General features: G+C 40.5%; 2 protein-coding genes across 4 annotated transcripts in view; one reads left to right on the top strand and one right to left on the bottom strand.

Annotated features, from left to right (window-relative positions):
- LOC310843240 (cilia- and flagella-associated protein 337-like) overlaps positions 1-25,943 on the top strand; it is a 1,288,916-nt gene that overhangs the window by 449,784 nt on the left and 813,189 nt on the right. The gene's annotated exons all lie outside the window — the stretch shown is intronic.
- On the bottom strand, positions 1,179-24,773 carry N4BP2L2 (NEDD4 binding protein 2 like 2). Of its 3 annotated transcripts, XM_083736132.1 has the most exons (11): positions 24,605-24,763; positions 21,767-23,076; positions 19,855-19,982; positions 19,064-19,152; positions 18,611-18,687; positions 17,463-17,606; positions 7,924-9,635; positions 5,815-5,900; positions 5,508-5,553; positions 3,662-3,842; positions 1,179-1,366 (listed from the first exon to the last, which is right to left on the bottom strand). In XM_083736132.1, the coding sequence occupies exons 2-10, from the start codon at positions 23,074-23,076 to the stop codon at positions 3,769-3,771; spliced, it is 3,666 nt and encodes a 1,221-aa protein (XP_083592258.1). In that variant the 5' UTR covers positions 24,605-24,763; the 3' UTR covers positions 1,179-1,366; positions 3,662-3,768. The 3 variants fall into 3 exon arrangements, with proteins under 3 accessions (XP_083592258.1, XP_083592259.1, XP_083592260.1); XM_083736133.1 differs by lacking the exons at positions 1,179-1,366; positions 3,662-3,842; positions 5,508-5,553; positions 5,815-5,900; positions 7,924-9,635 and having other exon boundaries at positions 15,966-17,606; positions 24,605-24,773; XM_083736134.1 differs by lacking the exons at positions 1,179-1,366; positions 3,662-3,842; positions 5,508-5,553; positions 5,815-5,900; positions 7,924-9,635 and having other exon boundaries at positions 15,966-18,226; positions 18,339-18,687; positions 24,605-24,744.

The following is a 25,943-nucleotide window of genomic DNA, read 5'->3' as shown; positions in this document are numbered from 1 at the left end:
TAGTGTATAGACCTCTGTAGACAAAATAATGTTCCATTCCTGCAGTTTCCCAGGAGATTAAAAGTTCCATTCAACTGTTCAAGTTTCCTGTCAAAAACACATGCAATATCCCTCAGCTCCTCTAGATGGATTACAGTAGCAAAGTTCCCTTCCAGAATCACATCCACCAGTCCAAGTAGCTTGTTAGTCCATATTTGAAACAGTTTATGTTCAATTTATAACAAATGTAACCGGCAAAGTCCTCATAACAAAGTCTCTATTTTAATCTTCCTTTTTGACAGCTCTTTGACAGCTGTCAAAACCTCCATTGCTCTTCTCCAGGCAGTTTCACGAATCGCTCCAGGGATTCCAGGGGGGGGGTTGCTTTTTTAAAACAATTCCACTTTTCTCCTCCAGCTCAATCTTATAATTTTCCCTCGCGAAGTTGCTAATTCGGCGAAATAAGGTTACACTCGATCTTAGTTGTCCAGTCCTTTGTTTTGGCTCTTCTACAATTTAGGGGTGGGCTGACTTCCTTTTTTCCGCCTCCCCCGTTCGCTCCAAATTTTAAAAATTTATCCCTTTTTTTTTAGTCCATATTCCAATTACTCATGGGTTCTTCTTTAAATCCAAATTTTCAATAGAAGAAGTCAGCGCTCTCCGCCGGATGGCATGCGGCTGCGCTCGGCAGGGATAGCAGAGAACTCAAAGCACCACGCTTCTCCCCGGCACCCGATCCGTAGCCTTTAAAAAGGCTCCTTCACGAGTCGGGAGGGCGCTAACGGTGCCAGCCGAGTCTCCATGTCCACGGCCTCCTCTGGCCGTGGTTTTTAAGGGTCCCCGCATCGCCGGTGCGGTAGGACCCAGCCCCTGCCAAGCAGGCTCCCTCCGGAGCTCGGAGGGAGTCCGCCATTCGGCGATGGCGCCGACCCGGAAGTCCCAATTGGCCCTTTCTAGAGTGGGGGAGACCCAGCACCATGGAAAATGAAGTAAGTGGTGAAGAGGAGGGTAGACAGGGGTGATACAGGCAGTACAGTTTCTTGCACTGTCCTAGTCCTTGTTATAGTCTTAATTTAGCAGTCTCCCTACTCAAAACTGACCACTTTTTTCTTAGTTTCTTCATGCCATATGTACAGGAGGCAAACAGATGAAACAACACAGGTTTCAAGTTGCTTTCTCATAGTGACAATGACAAAACATTCTTCAAAGCTTCATTTTATTTCAAAACAAAATTCAAAGGCTACATGGAAAGAAAGCAGCAGTGTGACTGTAGGCCATGTTTTCAACAACCTTTAGAATTTGCATTTCTCCTCACCGCCGTTGTTGCCATTAATTATAGGTGACTTAACTTGAGTCCATCCGTGACACAGTCAAAACTGAGCAAACTCTGTAATACAAAATTTTTAAAAAATCTAGTGAAGTATCAAACCAAAATCCCAAGCCTACTGGTGCTGATTTAAAGTTTGACAATTGTCACCTTCAGTCAGAATATGAAATATACACACACACAATGATAATGTAATTACCGTATTTTTCGCTCTATAGGACGCACTGGACCATAGGACGCACCTTGTTTTAGAGGGGGAGAACAAGGGGAAAAAAATTCTCCCCCTCTCTGCTCAGCGAAGCGGCAGGAGAAACGGAGCCCCCTCCATTTCTCCTCCCGCTTGGCTGAAGGGGCGCTGCGCAGCTCTCCCTCTCTGCTCAAGGAAGACTCTCCGGGCTTCAGCGAAAGGAACCAGAAGCACGAGTTCTCGCTGCGCTCCGCAGGCTTCAGGCAGCTATCCCTGAAGCCTGGAGAGCGAGAGGGGTCAGTGTGCACCGACCCCCTCACTCTCCAGGCTTCAGCAAAAGCAACGCGACACCTTCGGAGCGCTCCCTCTGCGCTTCGGAGGCGTCACGTTGCTATCGCTGAAGCCAAGGAGCCTGCATTTGCTGCATAGGACGCACACACATTTCCCCTTAATTTCTGGAGGTGAAAAAGTGCATCCTATAGAGCGAAAAATACGGTAACTCAGTTTGGGCACTCTGTGTTTTTGTGGGGAGCAGGGTTTTTTGAAGTATTCTTTTGGCTGGAAGAGGAATATATAAATATATTCAGTTTGCCAACTGGCAAACACCACTTCTCAACACAGAAAATATGTATTTTTCACATTGATTATTACTATTTTATTATTAATGTAGTGCCATCTGTGTACATAGTGCTTTAAAGATTTTAAATGGTTGCTGCCCAAAAAATTTAACAAAGGAAATGGAGAAAGTGGATGCAATTGTTAGGCTCTGTAACAAGCTGAGATATAGTGGGGTTGTGCAAAGGCTTTATAGAAAAGTGCAAAAGGAAAAGGAAGGGGCGATTTCTTTTGAGCGAGCAGGAGATCTTCTGATAGGTGAGAGTAGTGAAAGTGGAGGAGTAAAGGTCATTAGCAGGGATGTGTCAAGATATAAGAATAAAGAGCTAAGAGGAATTGGCTTTGGAGTGCTTTCAAGTTATCAAGGAACTTGTGCTGTATTCATTAGTAGACAGGAAACCAGTGTTGATCTAAGGCAGGGTTAGGCAACCCAAGGCCTGAGGGCCGGATGCAGCCGAATTGCCTTCTCAATCTGGCCCACAGACAGTCCGGGAATCAGCACATTTTTACATGAGTAGAATGTGTCCTTTTATTTAAAATGCATCTCTGGGTGATTTGTGGGGCATAGGAATTCATTCATATTTTCCCCTCAAAATATAGTCTGGCCCACCACATGGTCTGAGGGATGGTGGACCAGCCCACGGCTGAAAAAGGTTGCTGACCGCTGATCTAAGGAGAGGCATCTTATGATCAGGACAATGAGAATGGTGAATTATTTTGGCATTCAGAAAGCTGAATAGATGCAAAGGGACCAAGTTGGAAAAGTGTAAGAAATGACCGGGACATGGACCAGAGTTTTCCCATGGTAACTGACAGGAAGGGCTATATTTTTGCAATTGATACTGGCAGAAATGACACAATTATGCTGTGGATTAAAATATGGGGAACATAGGATTTAAAAAATGAGTCAAAAATAAACCTAAGGCTACATGCCTTCCCAACTGGGTGGTCAGATGCCAGAAATTTTTCACCCAGACTGTGGAATATTATCTGAAGAGGAGGTAAACATCTTAAGCATGACTTTGCAAAAATGTTCTATTACTGCCAACAATACCTCCATATTAAAAGATTAAGATTGATTTGTTTATGTGCAGTACGCACACGCAGCACTTGTACACTCGATATCCAAAGGAGAAAGGGACATGGGATTTTGCTCTCGAGGTCATATGATCTCAAGCCTTGCACTTTTCCCTTTCATAATTTGTTGTAATGTGTAGGGCTGCTATCAGATGGAATCCAACATCTGAGAAAAAAATTAATAGCATCAATATTTAAAGCTTATCAAATCTGCCTTATTTAAGTAAAGCAAATACCGGTAGTTCCTTTTACTATTTGCCACTGTGATATGATATCGTATCCCAATCTAAACATTTGCTCTCAGCAGCTGAGATAATAATGTAGCAGGAGTTATATCACCATCCTATGGAGCCCAGTCTATGGATATTCGTTTACTGAAAAGATAGATGCCTATAGTTAACCAGAAAATTGAAACACAGGTTGGAAATAGATCTTTTCATGCATATGTATGTGTATAAATAAATTCCATGTTGTACCTTTCTGCACATTATGCTGATATTTAATTTTTAGACAAAAGTTCAGAACACGCCACCATCCTTGCGCGGATTATTTGACAAAGTAAGGGTGCTTCTTCCAAGTGCATTTATGGACTGGCTTCAGGAGATGCTTTTCTGTCTTGATCATCTTTATTTGAACCTTCTTGGGCAGTTTCACCAGCTACAAAGAAAGCGACATAAGCAGCCTGAAATTGAATCTTACATGGATTTATCTATACCTGTTGATCAGTGTTGTTTTCCAAGAGGAACCAGGAAGTGTGGCTGGTTCCCAGCTCCCACCATCAACCTGTTGCTGTATGCAGTCCTGTCTAGCTACATACTGCTGCATTATTTCCCTTTCTATCTCTACAACAGATATCCTCATCCAACTTTCCAGGCCAACTCTAAGTCCCTTTATTTTATTTTTACCCAAAGATAAATGACTTCAAAGCCTCTGAGGTTGGGATTAGTTAGAGAGTCAAGTACTTCACAGAGTGAAAAACACCAATCATCATAACACAGGGGTAAGGAACTTTCTGCTCCACTGGACCAAATCTCCCCCATAGCCCAACTTTGACACGTGGGTGTGCTGACCCACCTGTCAATCATCTGATGGATTGTGGGTCAAAGTTGACCCCCAAGGGTGGGGGTGGAGATACAAGCAGAGACTTCAATCCTGCTTTCTTCAGGGGTCTACAGCAGCAGCAGCAGAATCAGCTAATTAATACTGATAACAACTGTTAAAGTGATATTATAATGGCACTAAAAATATTTAAAACCTGGGAGAATACAGAGGTCTTAGGTAAAGGGACCCCTGACCATTAGGTCCAGTCGTGGCCGACTCTGGGGTTGCGGCGCTCATCTCGCTTTATTGGTCGAGGGAGCCGGCATACAGTTTCCGGGTCATGTGGCCAGCATGACTAAGCTGCTTCTGGCGAAACAGAGCAGCACACGGAAACACCGTTTACCTTCCCGCCGGAGCAGTACCTATTTATCTACTTGCACTTTGACGTGCTTTCGAACTGCTAGGTTGGCAGGAGCTGGGACAGAGCAACGGGAGCTCACCCCGTCGCAGGGATTCGAACCGCCCACCTTCTGATCGGCAAGTCCTAGGCTCTGTGGACTTACCCGGCACTAAAAATACATTAATGTGGGCACCAGGCAGGTATTTAGGGGAATTCTGCAACTGGGGTGGGGTAGGGGCACTGCCATGAAGGCCTTCTGCCTTGTGGCAATCTTCTGCAGTTCAGAATGAGGAGACCCCTACAGCAGGGTCCTGTATTTGCTCAGCTAGACACCTCTGAGAAGACCACAAGCAGGGCACAGGATAATACTATTTACTGCTACTGTTCCCCAGCAAATGGCATTCAGAGGCATGATTTGTCGCTATGAATCCATCTGTACTTTTAAGAGTCATCCAGGTTGGTGCCTATCACCACATTCTGTGGCAATTAATTCTATAGCTTGATTATGCACTAGAAGAACAGAACTGTTTTGACATTGGAGTCTCTGGGATCAGTGCAGATATTGCTACTAACACCTTTCAACAAATCATATATTGGCTGCCTGAAAATAAATTGTCATCAAGGAGGTGAGAATCGATGACATTTTCCAAGATCAGAAGAACAAAAGACCTTTCCACTTTATACTCCATATCAAATAGTAGCTAAAAGGAACAACTCATTGCGCTTCAATCAGATCTGTAGATGCAAAAATGTTGACATACACCTGAGCACAACATTCCAAAAGTATGCAGAAAATATTTTGCAACTGGTAATAATTTGGGAATTGTGTGAACTCTTCCTCCCTCCTCCTCTCCTTCTACTAAGCAAAAGATTATACTCACCGGGTATGGAGCTGTCTTCTTTTGATATGATAGTTTTCTGCTTCTTCTAAAACAGAATTAAAGGGGTTTTTTATATTTAAAAAATGTGAGTCTTCTATTTCTTTCAGCCACAAGAAAACATAAAAATTTCTTTTTTCTACAGGGTGACAGCCCATCAAGATAGAGCTATTCCTGACAGAATAAACAAGCAGTGCATGCTCCTTCACTGCTTATGTTGGTTTTTTCCAATGGCTGTGGAGCAATTATCATGATGTAAATTATTAACATAATCCGCGTGGCAAGGTAGCTGGAGAACTAACATTCATACCTCCACAGAAGTCTTCCACAGTAAATAGATCTCCTTTGATGTTGCCCAATCAAGGGGAACTACATAATCATCTGGTAATAAAGTGTCTACGAAACAAGATTTTGCACAAAGTGGTTATTTGACCTACATACTGCAAATAACGAAGAGTAACTATAACCTGAGAAGCATGCTAGTAATTTTAGTTGTTACTAGTGTCACAACCTGAGCATGCAAAATACAGATACCCCATAGTTGACTCACACATGCACTGATATCTTGACTTCTTGTGCCGTTAAAATATTTGGGAACTAGCAACAAAGAGTATGCATAAATTCCGATAAAAATAATTATTGTATTGGGAGATCCAAGAAATCAGTATGTGGGGCTAGATCAACTACTGTTCATGCACCCGTGCAGTTATCACTTGATGTCGCAGTAAATAATTTATGAACCTACAAGGCTACATAGATAACAAAAAGTGTTGGGAGTGTCTGTATAGACGTAAACACACTGTACTGGCCAATAAAAAAAGGTTGGTATGGCAGCACGGAGAATGAAGTAGTGTATAAAACAGAATTTATGTGGGCAAAAAAATCCACTTTTTCATATGCCCATATGGAGCAGCTTCATACTGATGAAGTCTCCTGGTCCATCCTGCCCAATTTTTTTCAGTTAGCATCAGTTTTCCATGAGGCAGAGGTCCTTCCCAGCATCTACTGCTAGAGACAGATTTTGGGTAGGGGGTGCCAGGGCATTACAACCGGGACATCCTGCAGACAATGCCTCTGAGCTCATTCCTTCTTTACAATAACGCATACTTAACATATTGCACAACCACAAGATGTGGCCATGGCTGGTGGTTTAGATGGCTTTTAAAAAATCTTAAGACAAATTTATGGAGGATAGATTTGTCAATGACAGGTAGCGCTTAATTTTCTTCTGTGGGTATATGCATGTATACTTGTTAAATGTTCCGAAGCAAGCTGGGAAGAAAATGCTGAAAACAGTAGCTGGGCATTGAATTTGTTGTGTCAAGCGTAGTGAATGCTTTAGAATCTACAAATAATTGAACCTCCATACTGTGTTGAAACTGAAAGCTGGATTTTGTAAGCAGAATTAAGGGGACCAAGAGTATGCAGAAAGTGAAGGAGCCAGGTAATCTGTAACCACATTCAGTAGGGAAAGCAGGCCTGCTAAAATAAATCAGCACTTCTCTTGATTTTAGGCATGATTGAGGCTATAGAAGAACACAATATGGAACAGCAGTGTAATTTTCCCCACTGCAGTATTTCCCTCTACAATTACAAATGTTGCTATTGTAACGCAAGCCTAATTAAGGAAATTGGGCAAAGTCACTAAATGTGTATATAAGACTTGTAAAGGAATAACGTAACACTTGAAAAGGCCAAGTTTGTGGGCTCAGTTAATGTTCCAGAAACCGCTGAAGGCTATGTCATTGCTGAAGGTAAGCAAGTATAGACTAAAATGCCTATGGATAGGAGACCACACATAAGGCTGAAGTATAAATAATATGAATGCCAGGCTGGCAAAGGTTAAATCCAAAGATTAAGAACACTTACTGGAGGGTTAAAATCAATATTTTGTGAATGTGTAGTCATTTTTAATTTTCATTCTAAAATAGCCAGAGGAATTTTAAATTTATTGGATGTTAAACACTAACCATTACCCATTACCCAAAAGCATTTAGTCTCTATTAGAAAAAGTTAAGTCCAAAGCAATACAGTGGTACCTCGGGTTACATACGCTTCAGGTTACATATGCTTCAGGTTACAGATTCCGCTAACCCAGAAATAGTACCTCAGGTTAAGAACTTTGCTTCAGGATGAGAACAGAAATCGTGCTCCGGCGGCAGCGGGAGGCCCCATTAGCTAAAGTGGTGCTTCAGGTTAAGAACAGTTTCAGGTTAAGAACGGACCGCCGGAACGAATTAAGTACTTAACCCGAGGTACCACTGTAATGCTTTGGACTTAACTACACCTACACACACACACACACACACACACACACACACACACACAGCAGTGGCTGGCTCACTAGGCAACTTTGCTAAGCAATAAGTACCTAACCTGCCAAATTGTATTTTTTCTTCTTCAAAAAAATAGTAGTTACCCAGTGGAATTCCTGGAGAACCAAAATGTTCTACTAGTTGAAGTGCAAATCCTAGGGATAAAGGAAGCCCCAAAACACTGGCTTTCGTTTTCAAAGGATATTGTTCGTATTTGATTGGGGAATACTCCGGCTGCTCAGTTTCATTAACTTCTTGTATCTTTTCAGAGTTTTCAGCAGAAGAGTCTGTTTCTTGAACTGAACACAAAATATCTGGCTGAGTAGTGGAAACATCTGAAGATACGTTCTCCCTCTTTTTCTCTGTGTTAGCTTCCACAGCTTGATCAAAAGCAACAACTTGCTGTTCGCTAGGTAAGGAAGCACTACAAGACACATAAGTACATATCTGAATTGGAGAAGCGACTACTTTTGTTGAGAAGTCCATAGATTTCTGCGCAAATTGGCTGGAATATTTACATAAGAGAGGTTCCACATCAAGATGAGGAGATGATTCTATTACTAAATCATAACTAGAAGGTACTGGACGTTTATAGCAGCCAAGGCTTTGCTTGTTCTTTTCTCTAGCCTCTTCATTTGAAGTCTCCTCTTGTTCCACCAGTACAACAATATCCTTTAGTACTTGCTCGTCCTTTCTAACTGGAATCTGTCTGGGCAAACCAAAGCTAGGGGCCAACTTGAAGATCCTTTTGCATCTTCCTTTTTTCCTTGGTGTAGCTAAAATGCTTACATTGTTTGGATCACTGGTTTTAGTTCTAGGTTCTGTCATGAATTCACCTGTCCCAGGGCATGGCATTCTATGGATGTTCTCAGTTAGCTGGGGTGTTTGAGCGCCATCTGTTATACTGTTATTTCCATGTAACACTTCTCCTTTCACTAATTCTTTATTAGATTGATATTCAATCAATTCTCCTGTCATTCCTGAAAATACTTGCTTGGGCCTCCTCTCCCTCTTTGGCCTTTGCTCATACATTATCTTAGATGTACCATCAGGCCAAGTCAAACAGAAATCACTTTTGTCCAAGATGGTTTGGGGCTGTTTGTCAGCCAAGTCGATAGAAAAGAAAGCCCAGGTATTTCCCTCATTCTTTTTTGATAGCCCAGGAAGATGAGGAGCGGCTAATTTTTCCTCATCGCTGAGCAGTTTCCTTTCTGGGCCAAATTCAAGTATGACTTCAGTAGATGCAGCTTTGTCTTTGTCTTCTCTATTTGTCAGTATTTTTGTACTATCTTCAGTAACGTAGTCCAACTTCAGAGAACCGTGCTTTTCATACTCCAAGTCGTTGCTCTTGCCTTCTACAAAGCTTACATTTTTAATTTCATTTGGCAAATGATCACTGAATGATTGTTCAGTTCTGTTTTCATTAGGAGCAGATGGCAAATGCATTAGAGGTAGACTACCGTCTCCTGCAAAACCTTTCCTTTTTAATGAATTGTCCAACACTGGATCCACCATATCAGAAACAATGACACTTCCTTCTTGCAACTCACTATGTGTTAGACTGTTATTATTGGCAGAGTCACTCTGAACACATTTTTTCAGCTCATTCTGGTGCCCAATAACATATGCTGATTTTCCATTGTCTTCTGAATCTTCCAGGCCACTCTGTGATGACTCTTCATCACTTGGAGTGAAATGTCCACCTGACATTTTCCCCATAGCTTTCATGGTAGCACCCTTCATTCTTCTGTTCCTCTTTTGCTTCCTCCTCTGTTTCATCTTGTGCAACCTGTGCTTCTTCTTTACAACCGACTCCCTAAACAGAATAAGAACTAAATATGAACAAATTATTAAGAATAATCTTAATAAAAGCATAAGTTACAAAGTTCCTAATTAAAATGAAAACCCCAAAACATGATGCATTTGAGTTGAAGAAAAAACGAGGTTGTCCAGAAGAAATAAATGTATTTAGAATACATTTAGGATATAGCATTTCCTTAGCAGAGGTTAATAAAGGTAAATGTAAAGGGACCCCTGACCAGTCGTGGCCGACTCTGGGGTTGCTGCGCTCATCTCGTTTTATTGGCCAAGGGAGCCGGCGTACAGCTTCCAGGTCATGTGGCCAGCATGACTAAGCCGCTTCTGGCGAACCAGAGCTGTGCACGGAAACGCCGTTTACCTTTCCGCCAGAGCGCTACCTATTTATCTACTTGCACTTTGACGTGCTTTCGAACTGCTAGGTTGGCAGGAGCAGGGACCGAGCAACGGGACCTCACCCCACCACGGGGATTCAAACCGCCGACCTTTTGATTGGCAAGTCCTAGGCTCAGTGGTTTAACCCACAGCACCACCCGTGCCCAGTAGAGGTTAATACTGCAGCCTAATTTTTGCTTTTGGTTCAGTGAAATGAGGGAAATTAAGGCTGAGTCTGCATATGCAGCATAATGAGGTGCTAGAAAAGACTGCATCACTGGGTTACAGGTGGATATAGTTTTTGAATGTAGACAAATATCATTAGGAACATCAGTTCTAGAACAACCCTTTTTCTCTGGTAGTACTTTTCAGTTCTCTGCCACCAGTTATGTTGCATGAGTTGACCTAGGCATGTCATTTTTGTATGATTGCAAGTGCCCAAACATTCTTATGGAGCAGCTAGATGCAAGTGTATCTTTCCAAACAATATAGTAATAAACTCATTTTTAAAAGCATGATCCAGTCAAAGTTAAGTACTCTTAAGCCCCACTAATTCAATTAGAATGACTTAGACCTTGACTGTAGGTTTTCAAAACATATTCTAGTGCTTAAGCCACTGTTTTACGGATGTGAAAATAAGCGGAATTATTTGAAAGTAGTGCTTGGCAAATGTAAGATTGTGTTGGTAAACCATAAAAATTGTAGTAAGCCTATTCTGACTATGTATTGAATTCAGCATTCACGGGTAGCATTATTACTTAGTATGGCTGCATAAAAACAGAGATGCAGTTGGGGGAAGAGTGACAAGCTGTTGGCTTGCTATCTATTCCTAGTGTGCATTCGACAAAATGTCTGAAAAACAAAGCTTGAAAGTGTGTAAAGGAAATATTAAATCTCTTGCATCTGGTGCCATCAGTACACTAATGACACCAATATTCTCTTCTTTCCAGTTGAGTCCAAGGAGGCAATAGAGTTTTGAACCAGGGCCATATCACTGAAGGACTTAATATGGGCCAATAAAATGAGACTCATCCCAGAGATTCTCCTGTTCGCTAAGAACAGGGAACAAGATTGTTGCCTATATTGGATGGAACTACATTCCTCCCCACAAATTAGGCTCATGGTTTAGGAATAATCCTTGATCTAATCTTAAACAGAATCTTAAGCCTTTCAAAATCTTAAACTGCTGCACAAACCACACCTGTTCTTAGAGGAGCTCAGGTTTTGGTTGCACATGCCTTAGTTAATTATTTGGACTACTGACAGCACACTCTTCATAGTGATTGCTCTTGAGAAGCATTTGGAAAGTACAGCTGGTACAAATACTACTACAAAAGTTCTAGCTGGGGCTAGTTTTCTAGAGCATAGAACTGTTTTGCCATCGCCGCCCCCAGCTGTACTCACCACTGATCCACTTCCAGGCTGAGTTCAAGATACTGGTTATCATCTTTGAAGCCCTAAATTGTTTGGGACTAGGATTTCAAGAGGACTGCCATGTAAACCTTATTGCTATCTAAGATCAACCAAGTAGGCATTTTACATATCCCACCTTTCCCCAAGTATGATTGGCAGAAACACAAAGGGGGCAATCTACTTGGTTAATTTAACATGACCTCCTTAAGTTATATTTATGCTGGCAGGACTTTAATTTATCTGATTAGCATTATTTGGTATTTCATCTCTTTAATAATAATAATAATAATAATAATAATAATAATAATAATAATTTATTTATACCCTGCCCATCTGGCTGAGTTTCCCCAGCCACTCCGGGTGGCTACTTGGTTTTGCCTACTTGGTTTTGTTTTGACATTTTAATGTCTTGCTTTGACTGATTTCTATTGTTAGCTGCATTAGCCACGTTTTTGATGTTACCGGGCAAAGCAATTCTGTGGGAGCTGGGGGAGAATCTTTGGTGGAAGGGCTACAAATACAAAGCCCTCCTATTCACATACTGGCCCGGAAGTAAGATGGGGGAGGGGAGGGGGTAGTGACTGTAAGGAAAATAAGCATACAAGCTCCTCCCACCCACCCTCATCCCCTGCTTTGTCATGCGAACAGGGGAGCTTTGCGTCCTCATCTAAAGCAACTCTCAATCTGCCTCCTATGGCTGCCAGAGTACTAACAGCCCCTTCCACATCTGCAACAAAGAGGCCTCTGGGAGCAGACATCCTTGTCAACGGAGAGGGAGGTCAACAATGTCCTGCTGCCCCAGAGACACAGACCATAGGGCTGCATCCTAAATGGATCAAAATCAAGTGGAAAATATGTATTCTTTCTCATGGCAGAATTTTTTAAAACCCTACCACTTCCTTACCAAGCAATTAGTTCACCACCAACCACTTTTATACCCACAGCCCACCCTCTTCACACATTGTGAGTATTGGAAGATATTGTGCAGAGCAGATTCATTTTCATTCACTAGATCAGGTACTTGATTCTCTCTCATTACCATTACACTTTCAAGAAGCCCATCTTGGAAATGTTAGTTCTCCTCCCAAAACCCTAATTCTTTGTTAACACAAGTTATTTCTTGCTCCCCCCCCCCCCAATTTATGGCAGCAACATGCAGGAACTATGAACACAAGGTTTCTCTATGTTTATGACTAGGAACAGTGTAGCTCCTTGCCTGCTATAAGGAAATACAGGCTGATTGTTGATAAATCATGCCAACTTTTGGCAGGACAATCCACCCACACTTACATGATGTAACTGCATCACGCTGGTGAATGGGTGGAGCTACATCTACACATCCCACTCACCAATGGGGGAATACACCTTGCCAGTTACTAAAAGTGAGATATTTTTACAATCCCTGTTGTAGATACAGTGGTTCCCCTGGTTGCGAACGGGATCCGTTCCGGAGGCCCGTTCGCAACATGAAAAGAACACAACCTGCAGTGGCGCATCTGCACACACGCAAGTTGCGATTCGTCACTTCTGCGCATGCACGTGACATCATTTTGCGCTTCTGCGCATGCGCAAGTGGCAAAACCCAGAAGTAACCCTTTCTGGTACTTCTGGGTCTCTGCGGGACGTAACCTGAAAGAACATAACATGAAGCGGACATAACATGAGGTATGACTGTACTCAAAATACTGACATAGCAATCAAGTGACAAAATGAACATTGTTAAATATATATATATATTTAACGTATTAAAGTTACCAGACTGGATATTCATAGCAACCTCTACTACTGGAAAACATTCAGAATGCAACATCTGCAAACAAATTAAGCAGCAAAATATCATTCAATTTTTTAGATTTAATAAAATTTCTATTAAAAAGTATTTACATGCACATTTCACAAATACACATTAAAAAGCGGAACACACGCAAGTCACTGAACAAAAACAACATTAAATATTTTAAAGACTTTATTCCTGACAAGTCTGACTTATACAGCAAGCTTTTCATCCTCTCCTGCCCTTTTATTTTTTTAAAAAATGAAACAGAAAGCTGTGCAAGCAAAAACCTTGAATAATCAAACCGAACAAAGGTAATTTGTTGCTGTTTACACACCTATACAGCAAATCTTATCAGATCCAAAGGCTATTAAGAAATAATTAGAAAAGATAAAAGGCTTAGCACACTTGACTCTTATAACTAAGGTTCAAGAAATTACCTTTAACTGAACATCCTACCTACCTCATAGAGTTCCTACATATGCATATCCATGTAACCTCATTTGCAACCCTACTCAGGTTTTAAGTGTGTGGGGCAAATAAGGGTAGATCCAGAGATATACAGTGGTGCCCCGCAAGACGAACGCCTCGCAAGACGGAAAACCCGCTAGACGAAAGGGTTTTCCGTTTTGGAGGCGCTTCGCAAAACGAATTTCCCTATGGGCTTGCTTCGCAAGACGAAATGTCTTGCGAGTTCCTGCGGGTTTCCCCACCTTTCCCCCCCCCCTTTTCCTAAGCCGCTAATCAGCTGATCCGCTGATAAGCCGCTTAACAGCTGATCGCTAAAAGCCGCTAAACCGCTAATAGCGCTAATCCGCTAAGCTGTCAATGGGCTTGCTTCGCAAGACGAAAAAACCGCTATACGAAGAGCCTCACGGAACAGATTAATTTCGTCTTGCGAGGCACCACTGTACCCTCTTCACTTGCAGGTAATTGCTTGCTACACAAAGCCAAAAATTAAAACTCAAATAAAACGATCTACCAGATGACGTAACAGGTTCATTTACCACACACATCAACTCTGGTCAGGCTATGTGAGAATGAGCTTTTCAATCAGTCTCTTGCCATGGCTGTGAATGTCCACATCTGATGCCTGCAGAAATTTTCAGTGTGGTAGGAGCGACAAAGAATACCTTCTGTGCCAACATCCCTAGATCATGGCTACTATCTTGCTTCTACTTTTCCAGATTTAGTAACTGAGTACTTTGTTAAACAGTATAAGTTAGCATTTGAATAATTTCAACTTTTAAAAAGTACTGTTTTAAGATATTTCTGCAAAGCATAAACCAGTATCTAAAACCCTTGTGTATGTGACACAGAACCTCCGCTTAAGCACAAGAAAAAGAAAATCCCATTAAGGATGAAACACTCCATAGGCTCCCTGAAAATCTCTGGTGGCAGTTTTTTAGAGGGTTTGCTTCAAGGCAGGATCTTAAAAACTGGTAGACAGGTGGAGCAAGTCTGGTTTTCATCCACAGAAATCATCTCTTTGTTAACTAATCTTTAAAGCTATAGGAACTATGTAAGTTTTCCCCCGCAGTAGCAAAAGTATGTTGGTTATATCTGATCACCATTCCAGGGCTGACACACACACTTACTATGATATTTTTGCAAACTTGGTGCAATGTAGCAGAAACTACATGAGTAAGCCCCATGCAAATGAGCAGGGCTCTGAACACAAGAGCAAAATGATAGAAAACATACAACCAATCTATTCTATGGCATCTTCAGCCTCTTTCCCCAAAGTTGTCTTGTTTTGCAACTCTTGTTGCGTTCTTCAAATGAGGCACGTGTAATATGCATGTACTTTATTGGTTATGTTGGTCATTCTTGTGCTCTTCTGCAGCAGCCATGCATTTCCAATGGAGCTTCCATAGTAGTTCACGATATACTAAGTTGCTGGTCTTCCATATATATGGTTACTAAATCACAGTATTTACCAAAGTGCCAATTATCAGTATATCCTTAAATATATCCTGCCTTTTTAAGGACTGTATGACCACAATGCAGTAGCACGAATGTTGAATCTCCATGTTAAAGAGCAATAAAAGAGGGAGAGAAATGTACTTGAGGCAAACTGTAGGAACATTTTTAACTTGAACATCCTGGGTACCAATTATTTACACACTCAGCCCACAGCTTATAATCCTAGCTATTTAAATGAGGCTATTTTTGTATTAGTGATTCAGTGGCTTCTACAGAAATGTGGTAAAAAGCATTATATTGTTTAATTGTGTAAGCTAGCTTAATGCAAAAGTTGCAAATGTGATTGACATATTTTAAAATCCTTTCCTAGCTAATGCCAAGAAGTTGAGATTTCTACAGTGACTGGTGCAGCCCTCAGATTTTCATTTACATACATATGAGCAATTAGCATTTTCCTTCACAGAAGCCTAAAGTTTGTCTTGCTCCACAAAGGTCTCATATTAACAACCCCTTATTAGTTAAACTCAAAACCAGGTTTCATAATTGTCTTTGACAATTAAGTGATCTGCATATAGTAACAGTAATTTGCAGTTTCTCTGCTCACCTGGGGTGAGCAATATTTATCTCCAAATAAGCAGGTGAGTAGCAAACTATCTCTGCCTCCCCAACAACTACTATCCTTTAAAGCCATGAAAAGCATATGTGCAACTAACAGATAACTACACTGTGCTTTATCAGATGGAAACAATGCAGAGCTGAAATAGTTGCCAAAGGGCCAAAGCAGGCACTTTTGAGTAGCAATACTGAAATAAGATGGCAATGGCCTCCTAAGAATACATATTTATAAAGCAGATATAAGCCGTTTTTATTTTGTTTAGAGATTTATAGATACCAACAAGTTTGACAAAAGCATGTTTCCAGAGCAAACACAAAAATGTTCTGAATGTAAAGTCAAGATTTTCCAACTGTGTGTCATGCAAACATATTTCTTTATCAAGAGATGGAAAGTGCGTCTTTTATGTTAGATTTATTTACCATGTAGAACAGGACAAATAAGGTTGCTTTAAGACAAAGTCACTACCTGATATTCCCAAGAGTTACCTCTCAACCCACAACAGGAGAGCCCTAATGGACCACACTGGTATTTTAATATTTTCATTCAACTTAAACCATAAAGCTAGACTCAAGACACTAAATGTATTACACTGACAATGGATTGCTGAAACTATAGTACAAGAGAGCACAGCAATTGGGTGACAAGAAAAGAGGCAAACATTCAGTAAATTTTCACTACATGGTAAAAAACCAAAATCAGAACAATAATTAAGCCTCATGCCAGCTCAGCCTCAAACTTCTGATGAATTGGCTACTGCCTATATCATAGTTCATGTAATGTGGTTTTAAGTAACTGGTTCCAATGTCCACATATATGTATACAGTTCCAGCTTTTTCCATGTATTTCATTTATTGCTTCTTTCATGACAAAGCCGCATAACCAAACAAAAAAAGCAAACTTTCACATACCACAATAGTGTGAACTTAGAAAAAGACAATGTAATCTTCAAATTAAAATCTCAAGAACTGAACTTATCAGGATTCCATTTAAACTGTATGCTGATGTTTTGAAGTCACAGGTTTTAACTGCAGGGCAGGGTCTAGACTACTACTGTCATAACTGACTGACTGAACAACAAAGAACCTCAAAGAATAAATGGCAATGGAAAAGTGAGCTTCAGCTTGATGTCAACATGTGATTAATAAACTTAACTGAAATAACTGGTATAAAGTTGTTAGAACTGGACTGCGATTGAAAGCAGTTAAAAAAAGATTCAAATGCAACACCTATATATATATACTGAGTTATTCTTCTGGTTACCTGCATTTATTAAAAATTCATTATATTCTATTCAGAATTCTTAAAGAAACTGCTCAGCAGTTTACAATGCAAAAACTCTTGTGTCAAAATCCAATGATAAACCACCTGGTGTATCCACATAGTCACAGGGCTTAATCAAAACCAAGATTAGTACAAATATAAATTTTAAAAATATTTAACATTCAATTTTAATATTAAACATGTATTTACATTATTTATAAACATTCCCCAAGGGATAATGATCTGCATTAAGATTATTTAACCCTCAAAAGAAAGTAGCAGAATAGTTTGGAAACAATCCGACACTAGGAGTTAAGCTGGCTTTAAAATTTCAATTTATTAACGCTGTGTTTTATTATAGCTTGCTTTCTGAAAAGAGAATTAGCCTTAGCAAGTATACCCTGAGTTATCGGCTATTTGATACACTGAAAGTATTCCAAGAGTCTGAAGAGGCTCCCCACCTCTGTCTTCTTTGTGGAGGTGGCCACTGTGAAGTTTTGTGAAAAGGCAGGACCGAATTCATGACAATGGGTATTGATATTTGATATTCGTATCTTTCCAACATTTGAACAATCTTCTCACGGTTGACCCCATGTTCATTCCTCCTACAGAAACAAGAAATGAAGTTCAAGTCTGATCAATTTATAGAATCTCTCAGAATGCTTTCAAATTGCCTTTCTTCAAGAAGCTTGCCCAGGGTCAAGCAGGTTCCTATATGTTTTTGCTCATGGGCAGAAAGACAGCTGGCAAACAGCAATTTTTGGCAGAAAGGATTAGGCTGCTGCTGCTCTCCTTTGCTATTCCTTTTTGCAAAGTTGTAGTTTCCCAGTGGTCATTTTTCACTAAAGAGCAAAACCAAAACCTACCAGCACCAGCCCTGTCACTTAAATGAGCATCATCATGATCCTAAGGAAATTATATGCATGTTTCTTTAAGATCTGAAATTACGTTTGAATGAGAAAACACTAAAAAAAGTCTGACAATATTTTAATCTGGGTTATATTTTTAGGTGGTGCACCCAATAACTCCATTTACTGCTTTCTTGAAATAATTATAAATACTGGCTTGGATCCAGTGGAGTGACGGCATATGCAGAAGGCACTTCTGTTCACAAAAGGGCAAGTCCCCAATTTAAATCAATTGCAGCCCGTCATGTCATATTCCACACCCTTCAGGAGTGACTTTTCAGGGGCTGTGAAAAAGTGGGAGGCAGGAAAGCTTTGTTCTGCAAGCAGAACAGTTTGTCAGATCCATATAAAATGCACTTCCATTATGCTTTCAGCAGCAGCCTTATTAAAAATAAAATAAAATTGAAAGCTTTGTAAGCTTCATCAGACTGTTATTACCATTCATTTCTACTAAGCTTTATGAATAGAAAAGGGGAGGGTGAAACTGAAAGGTGTGCAGAACACAATCCTCAGTGAGACAAGCGGATACAATGGTTGTCAAAAGGACAGTTAGTGGCAGGGTTAATACTGAAGAAGAAGGGAGAAGCTTTACAAGTTGATATATGCCATCGTTCGAAAGCCGACTCACTAGTTACATAACCAAAATAATAAACTTTAAAGCTTTCGTGTATTTTTAAATAAAACCAAAACATAGACCTCACTTTTCTAATTCTTCTGGGTCAAACTTCCACCATGTGTCTGGTTCATGGAATTCTATTCGGTAGCCCTTTTCTAGAGCCTAAACAAAGATAAAGAATTATGGTTATAAAAAGAATAGTGACAGATTAGTAACTTCCCAAATAAAGTATAAGAAACTAGCTTTTCTGATAAAGGCTGCTATTTTATACATATATCAGGGCGTAAGTCCATTTAAATATGTGGAATTTACTACTGACTAAGATGTATAGGATTGGGCTGCAAGTTCAGCAGACTAAAAAACAGTATTTTGCCGGGAAAAAAGGCTTAGGATTTACAGAAACATACATAAATTATAATAAGATGAAGATAATACAAAATGTAGATTATGTCAAAAATAAAATCAGACTAATTAATTCATTTAGTTTTCTCACTGAGAAGGAAGTGAGTTTCCATAAGAAATATGCTGCTTTATTTACCGCTTCTACATAAGGTTTCATTTCCCAGGCTTGTGTATTAGTGTTGTCTATTATAATTGGGGATCTTCCTTGATCCATTGCTTGTCTTGCTGCAATAAAATCATAATAAATTATACAAACAGCAATTATAAATATCACTTGCTTCAATTAACAAGGTTAGAAAAAGAAAGTCTTCTGTAAAATTGCCAACAATACAACAAACTCCTCTCATTAGATCTCTCATGGATCTCATTAGAATCAACTTCAGGTCAGAGGCAAAGTTTTCCTATATAATACCAATAGCTGCCTTATCTGTTCTTTCCCACCAAGGTTCACAATTGACCAAAACTGATTAGTTCATTAGTCAAGTAATTCCAAATAAAGAGACTTCTGTAAGAAATTGACAAAGTGACCTTTGCAAGTCAAAATGGTTGCATCTACAAAGAGAAGAGAAGCCAGCTCCTGTACACAAGAATAGTGTGACAGTGATACTGTTGTGTTTGGGGCTGAGTAGAGCTCATGTGCATTTCATAACTGCGTAAAAAGAATTTCAGAAAATGTAACTTTTCCTACCACTGTAGGAACATGAGAAAACCTGTTTAAACTTTTACATGCCCCAGAACTACCAAGGGCGGAGGAGTTCTTTCCTTTATTGCATCTGACAACCACAGGCTCATTTGTCCATTCTGTATATTGGAAAAGGCTACCAACTGCACATGCTGGTAGATCTTCTACCACAAACTCTTGTATCAATAAATCTATACTTTTAAGTATATCATTAACAAAATTATACATGATTAATATATTCACACCTCTCTTCTGGTTCCAGTCATGAGCAGCACCTAGTTGACCAACATCATATGACCAACATCCATTGTTCTGCCGAAAGTATTCATCAGTGCTGAATATTATGCCATCACGACTCTGACCAAGCAGAATACTGTTAAAGGAAAAGGCAACACTATTACAAGATAGCCAAATCTTGTTTTTGGAAAGCAAAACATATTACACTTTATTCATTTATTTTGGAGGTACTTTTGGTTTCCATTGCAAAGCCAACTATTTATAAAACTCATATTTATCTCACTAGATTTCACACCTGCCCTGAAGCCCAGAGCACAAAAACTTCTCTGGTGAAAACTTCTACATCAGCTCACTTGCTAAAACTGGCCATACAATATTGGCAAAAAATATTCCTGGCTTCCTTCATTTTCCTTTCAGTCCACAGACTGTAGAAAAAATATCCCAGAGGATACAAGATGTGAATTTCTACTCCTGATGGACCAACTGTGGGGTCATCCAGACTTGCTTTGTAGAACATAAAACACTGAAGGGTCAGCCAATCTGCACAAGTTAGAACCTCATTACCTAGAATGCTCCATGACTAGGAGCAGTTTTAAATTCAGCAACAAGAAACACTCAATAGATAATCTACCAACCATAGACCACAAAAGCCATAGTAAATGCCTGGCATTAAGGTGCCACAAAATTATTTTGTTGTACCTAGTTTCTACTTTTAATGTTTTGTTTTTAAACTTAAAATGCGTGGAAACAAACAAGTACTCTTTATAGCCCTACATGCATTAATCCTTACACCAAACTACCATTATTGCTATCTCATACATGGGGAAAACTCTGGATAAGAACTTTCAGACCAAATCAACCATAGCTGAGCTGAAATCCAAAGTCAGGACTCCTAAGATCCTAACCCCTATCTTGTGATCCTCAATAGAAAGTAAGAGGCATTCCAATATTTTTGTTTGTTTTTAAAAAAAATATCAGTACCATTCAATATCAGCTTCAATCACTGGGAGTTTTCAGGATTAAATAATAATGGACGGTATTCAGTGCACTCATTCTGCAAGCATTTATGTTTGTGCAATGGAATTTTCCCACCCTCCTATGCCCATGTCTTCCCCAAATTGGTTCTGGAGGGTTTGGGGGGCCGTTACAACAAATTTAGGGCATGTGCATGGGGAGGAGAGCAAGGGAGAATTGTTCAAGCAGAAATCATTGCACTGACAGAACATTCATATAGCACAACTTTAGATACAGCCCATTATTTATAATTATCATAACTGTTTTAATAATATCAAAGGACAGGTTATTGGCTTGTTTTGTTCTTGCTTATATTATGTATTTTGTGTTTTTATCTTGTATTTTTATGCTGTGAACCACCCTCAGATGTACAGATGAAGGGCAGTTTACAAATTTAATAAATAACAACAACAATCACGCTTCAACTGACATTCTCAGGGCAGTACAGTATACAAAGAATACAATAAAATACAAACTAAAAGGAACAATATACAATCATGGAATTATTCAACTCAAAAGTTGTTACAAAATAGAAACAATATTATGCTTTAAACATTTAAGCAATGGTCAACAACCTTTTTACTGAAAAAGCAAAATTAATTACTAACACATATGCCATTTAATGATTACTGTCTCACCAGTGAAATGTCTTGGGTGATTTGAATTGCTCTCAAAAAATAAAAATGTTTTAATGGAACAAAATTCTACAACATAAAATATTCAGCTTTCTTTCTTTCTTTCTATATAGATAGATAGGTTGATATTGTTTTAATGTTGTATTTATATATATGAATTTTTTTTTTGGGGGGGGTGGTGGTGGTTGAAATGACCATGATGTTTGAAACAACAAACGATAAATCAAACGAAACAGATTTCTTTCTTAAAATTAAGTTGTCATTCTCTTACCGAGATAATGTTGTCTTCCCTGAGCCTGGAAGACCTCTTAAAATCAGAAGTTGCTTTTGTGACTCATATAACTTGCCCTCTAGAAACTGCTGAGAAACGTTGCTTGATCCTTCATCTGGATAAGTTTTAATTTCTTTCCAACATGGTCGAGTTTCACAGAAACCATTATCCATGTGTCCATCTGGCATGTTGTATCCATTTCTGGTGGGCTGTATATTATGATTACTAAAATGATAGGCATTATTTTCATCAGATGTTGCACTACTCATATTAATATGGCTATTTTTGAATGGTCCCACATTTGGGGGATGGAAAGTATCTGAACGAAGTGATGAGGAATTAGGTTCCTGAAAATTAAAACGAGGAGTGAATTGAGGAGGTGGTGGGCCATAAGGTATTATAAAAGGATGTGTGTTTTGCCAACTAGGCCTTAACTGAGACACAGAATCATTCCAGAATCTAGAACTATCCTGTTTGTTACATAATTGTCTCATTTCCCATACATCTCTTTCATTGTTACAACACCGTCTGTTGTCACTCCTGTGACCCGATGGGTCATTGTATGGATACTGTTCACTCCCTATTCTACGATCACTTGGTGAATTATTATAAAAACACTGATCACCACCAGGTGATGTTCTACAGGACCATTCTTGAGAATTTACATAAGCCATTGGATTCCATTTATTATATTCCCCAAGTGAATTTGTTTCTGTCCCCTGTAAGTGACTATCAAAACGATTTTCATCACTTTCAAGCTGATCAATTTCATTATAGAATTGGGACAACTCATCTTCTATTTTTGGCACATCACCAGGGAGAGCCTGTTTAGGCATGGTTTCTCTCTTTTTCCTTTGATCACGTATGCAATCAGCTTTACTTTTATAAATGGGTCCAATAAAGGCTTTGCTTGTGCTATATAATTCTTTCTCTTCATTCTTATGTTCTTTGATGAAGTCACTGTCTTCTCTGTTTTTACGTATATTGGTATTGGAAGGAGAAAAACTTTTGTTTCTTGTAATCTCAGTATTGTTTACTGACTTTGAAGGCTCTGGTGACACTGGTATTTTACCCGTGAATGCCTTTACTTCTGCAGTTTCTTTTTCATTTTGTGCCTTTTCATCAGAAATGGACAAAGGAATAAACCCACTATGGGTTTTTTTAACATGTATTTCTTCATGAAGTCTTTGCAAGCCATCATAGTTTTTACCATAAGGCTCTTCTGTTGATTTCATCCTTTTAGAACAGGGCTCTGTTGCTGATGCATCTTGACTTTCAAGGTATCTTGGCTTACACTCATCATGAAGCATCTTAAAATAATAAAACAATATGTTTACAGCATGATATCAGCTACTTTCTCCAGTATCCACCTACACCTGACTCATTTCTTAATTAAGGCTGCAATCCTACGCATGGTTAGATGATACTAATCCCCATTAGGAACATAGGAAGCTGCCTTGCCCTCAGCCAGACCACTGACCCATCTAGCACAGTAGGGGCTACACCAGCAGTAAACAATATGGTGTCCTCTAGATGTTGTTGTACTCCAACACCCATGAGCCCCAATCAGCACAACCAAAGGTCAGGGATAATGGGAGTTATCTCCAAAAAACAGAGGGAGAACATCATGTTGCCTATCCCCTGTTAACATTTATTTGCAGCAGTAACCCAAGTTTTTAAGCATGGGATATTCGCAGACCTACATGAGGATGTCAGAGAATGGGGCTTTCGGCACACATAGCAGATGATCTATTACCGAACTGTGGTCGTCCTATGAAACAGAATGGAACTTATTTATATAGGATTGTTCCATTTTTGTGCATTTCTTCCCTGAGAAAGAGGGTGGGACATAAGTGAAGGGCTGCATTTTAAAATCAGTCAGAAATCATGGGGAAGGGCCTGCAACCAGTGCCAGATTTACATATAAGCTAAACAAGCTATAGCTCAGGGCCCCACTCTCTTGGGGATCCCAAAAAAATTAAAGAAAAAAAGTTGTACATTTCCAAAATATAAGATAAATAAAATAAAACCTACATACAGCAACAGTGTTTTGTGTTGTGTAGGCAAATGGCTTTAGATACCTACGAGATCCATAAATTACCATCTGGCATATATTCAACACAAAAAAACAGCGACAATTTGTTGTTGACGAAGGACAGCTGGCCATATAAAGGGCCTCATCAAACCTTCAGTAGCTTAGGGCCTCATCAAACCTAAATCCAGCCCTGCCTGCGACCGTAGTAAGCACATCTGTTTAGCTGCAGGTTACTACATAAAATGATGTCCTTGTGCGTTAGTAACATACAATCGGAGTATGTTAAACTTCATATTTATAATCACAAAACGAATAGGCCAGAAAAATATGATGATAATCTGAAGCCAACCCCTTGCTTATCTGAGAACATAATTCCCAACAGGCATCTTATAATTTTTATTATTTTTTAGTCTCCCTGTGGGTTAATAATGAGACACTGTGTCACCGTGCTATTTTAATCGTGCCCTTTTCTGAGGGACGCCCACCAGGCGCAGGTTATGGGATGTCACTCGTTTCACGCAGCATGTACGCGTGTTTATTAGCCAACCCTCACCGAGCCCGGGGTCTGGCCTTCCGTCTTCTTCCCATGTCACGCATCCCCCCCCCACCCGCCCGGCTGGAAACAACGTGCCCCGACCCCGCCACCCCGGCGCCAGAGAGCGAGCGGGAAGCGCAGGACAAGAGACCCAAGGGATCCTTTCGAGGGAACCCAGGCGCATCCCCGCTCACGCGGACCCGACACCCGACCCGCGCTTTTAACTCTTATCCTCTCCAAAGCCGCGTTTTTAGGTAGCAACACCAACCTCAAACGGACGACGCGGCTCGCTTTTCCAGCGTGCTCCCTGAGGTCAGACGGGCACCGCCATGCTCGCGGGGCTGAGGTAAAACATACCCCCGGAAAAGGCTCCAACCCCCGCTTTCCAAAATGGCGGCCGAGCGCAGCGCAGCGCATGCGCGAGTGGCGACTGCTCTCGCGTGTGGGGGCGGAGGGAGGCGGTTGTAGTTCTCGAGGCCGGCGGCGAAAACTACAGCGCCCCGAATCCTTAGCGGGCTCACGTGACGCTGCGGAGATGAGGAACGTGGAACTCTGGAGAGGGAGGAGAAGAATTTAAATCCACAGAGAGAGCTCAGAGGGACGGGCTTTTTGCGGGAAGGAAAGACGCGGCAGTGGCTCACACGGGGCCAATTTCAATGGGGGAGAGCGGTGTCTGGGAATATGGGACGCAAAGAGAGTTTCTTTCTCTATCCTGAAGTCCTTTACTGTATTGAGCTTTGGTGCTGATATGGTGGTGGCTGTCAACTATGGATAGTGTTATCCGCGGTACATCTTTGTTGTTGTTGTTTAGTCGTGTCCGACTCTTCGTGACCCCATGGACCAGAGCACGCCAGGCACTTCTGTCTTCCACTGCCTCCCGCAGTTTGGTCAAATTCATGCTGGTAGCTTCGAGAACACTATCCAACCATCTCGTCCTCTGTCGCCCCCTTCTCCTTGTGCCCTCCATCTTTCCCAACATCAGGGTCTTTTCCAGGGAGTCTTCTCTTCTCATGAGGTGGCCAAAGTATTGGAGCCTCAGCTTCAGGATCTGTCCTTCCAGTGAGCACTCAGGGCTGATTTCCTTAAGAATGGAGAGGTTTGATCTTCTTGCAGTCCATGGGACTCTCAAGAGTCTCCTCCAGCACCAGAATTGAAAAGCATCAATTCTTCGGCGATCAGCCTTCTTTATGGTCCAGCTCTCACTTACATACATCACTACTGGGAAAACCATAGCTTTTACTATACGGACCTTTGTTGGCAAGGTGATGTCTCTGCTTTTTAAGATGCTGTCTAGGTTTGTCATTGCTTTTCTCCCAAGAAGCAGGCGTCTTTTAATTTTGTGACTGCTGTCACCATCTGCAGTGATCATGGAGCCCAAGAAAGTAAAATCTCTCACTGCCTCCATTTCATCTCCTTCTATTTGCCAGGCACATCTAGCCCTGTGCAACTGAAGAAGCAGTCGTAGGCACACCAAATAGGATTGAGTCAAATGGAGCTTCCGCCAAAGTATTATTATTATTATTATTAATTTTTATTATTATTATTAATTGAATTTACATACCAGGAGGACTCAGTATGCATGCACAGGACTGTGCTCGCATCTTCAT

Source organism: Podarcis gaigeae (genome assembly GCF_964106915.1).
Source record: "Podarcis gaigeae genome assembly, chromosome: 4".
Taxonomy (NCBI): Eukaryota; Metazoa; Chordata; class Lepidosauria; order Squamata; family Lacertidae; genus Podarcis; species Podarcis gaigeae.
Note: the sequence above shows the minus strand (reverse complement) of the source record. Positions and strands in the feature narration are given on the sequence as shown.

Coding starts and splice junctions, on each gene's coding strand:
- N4BP2L2 (XM_083736132.1), bottom strand. CDS start 23,076: ATGCTTCATGATGAGTGTAAGCCAAGATACCTTGAAAGTCAAGATGCA. Junction 18,688..19,063: donor TGAAACCTTATGTAGAAGCG/GTAAATAAAGCA, acceptor ATCTTTGTTTAG/GCTCTAGAAAAGGGCTACCG. Junction 9,636..17,462: donor CCTCCACAAAGAAGACAGAG/GTGGGGAGCCTC, acceptor TATTCTGTTTAG/GGAGTCGGTTGTAAAGAAGA.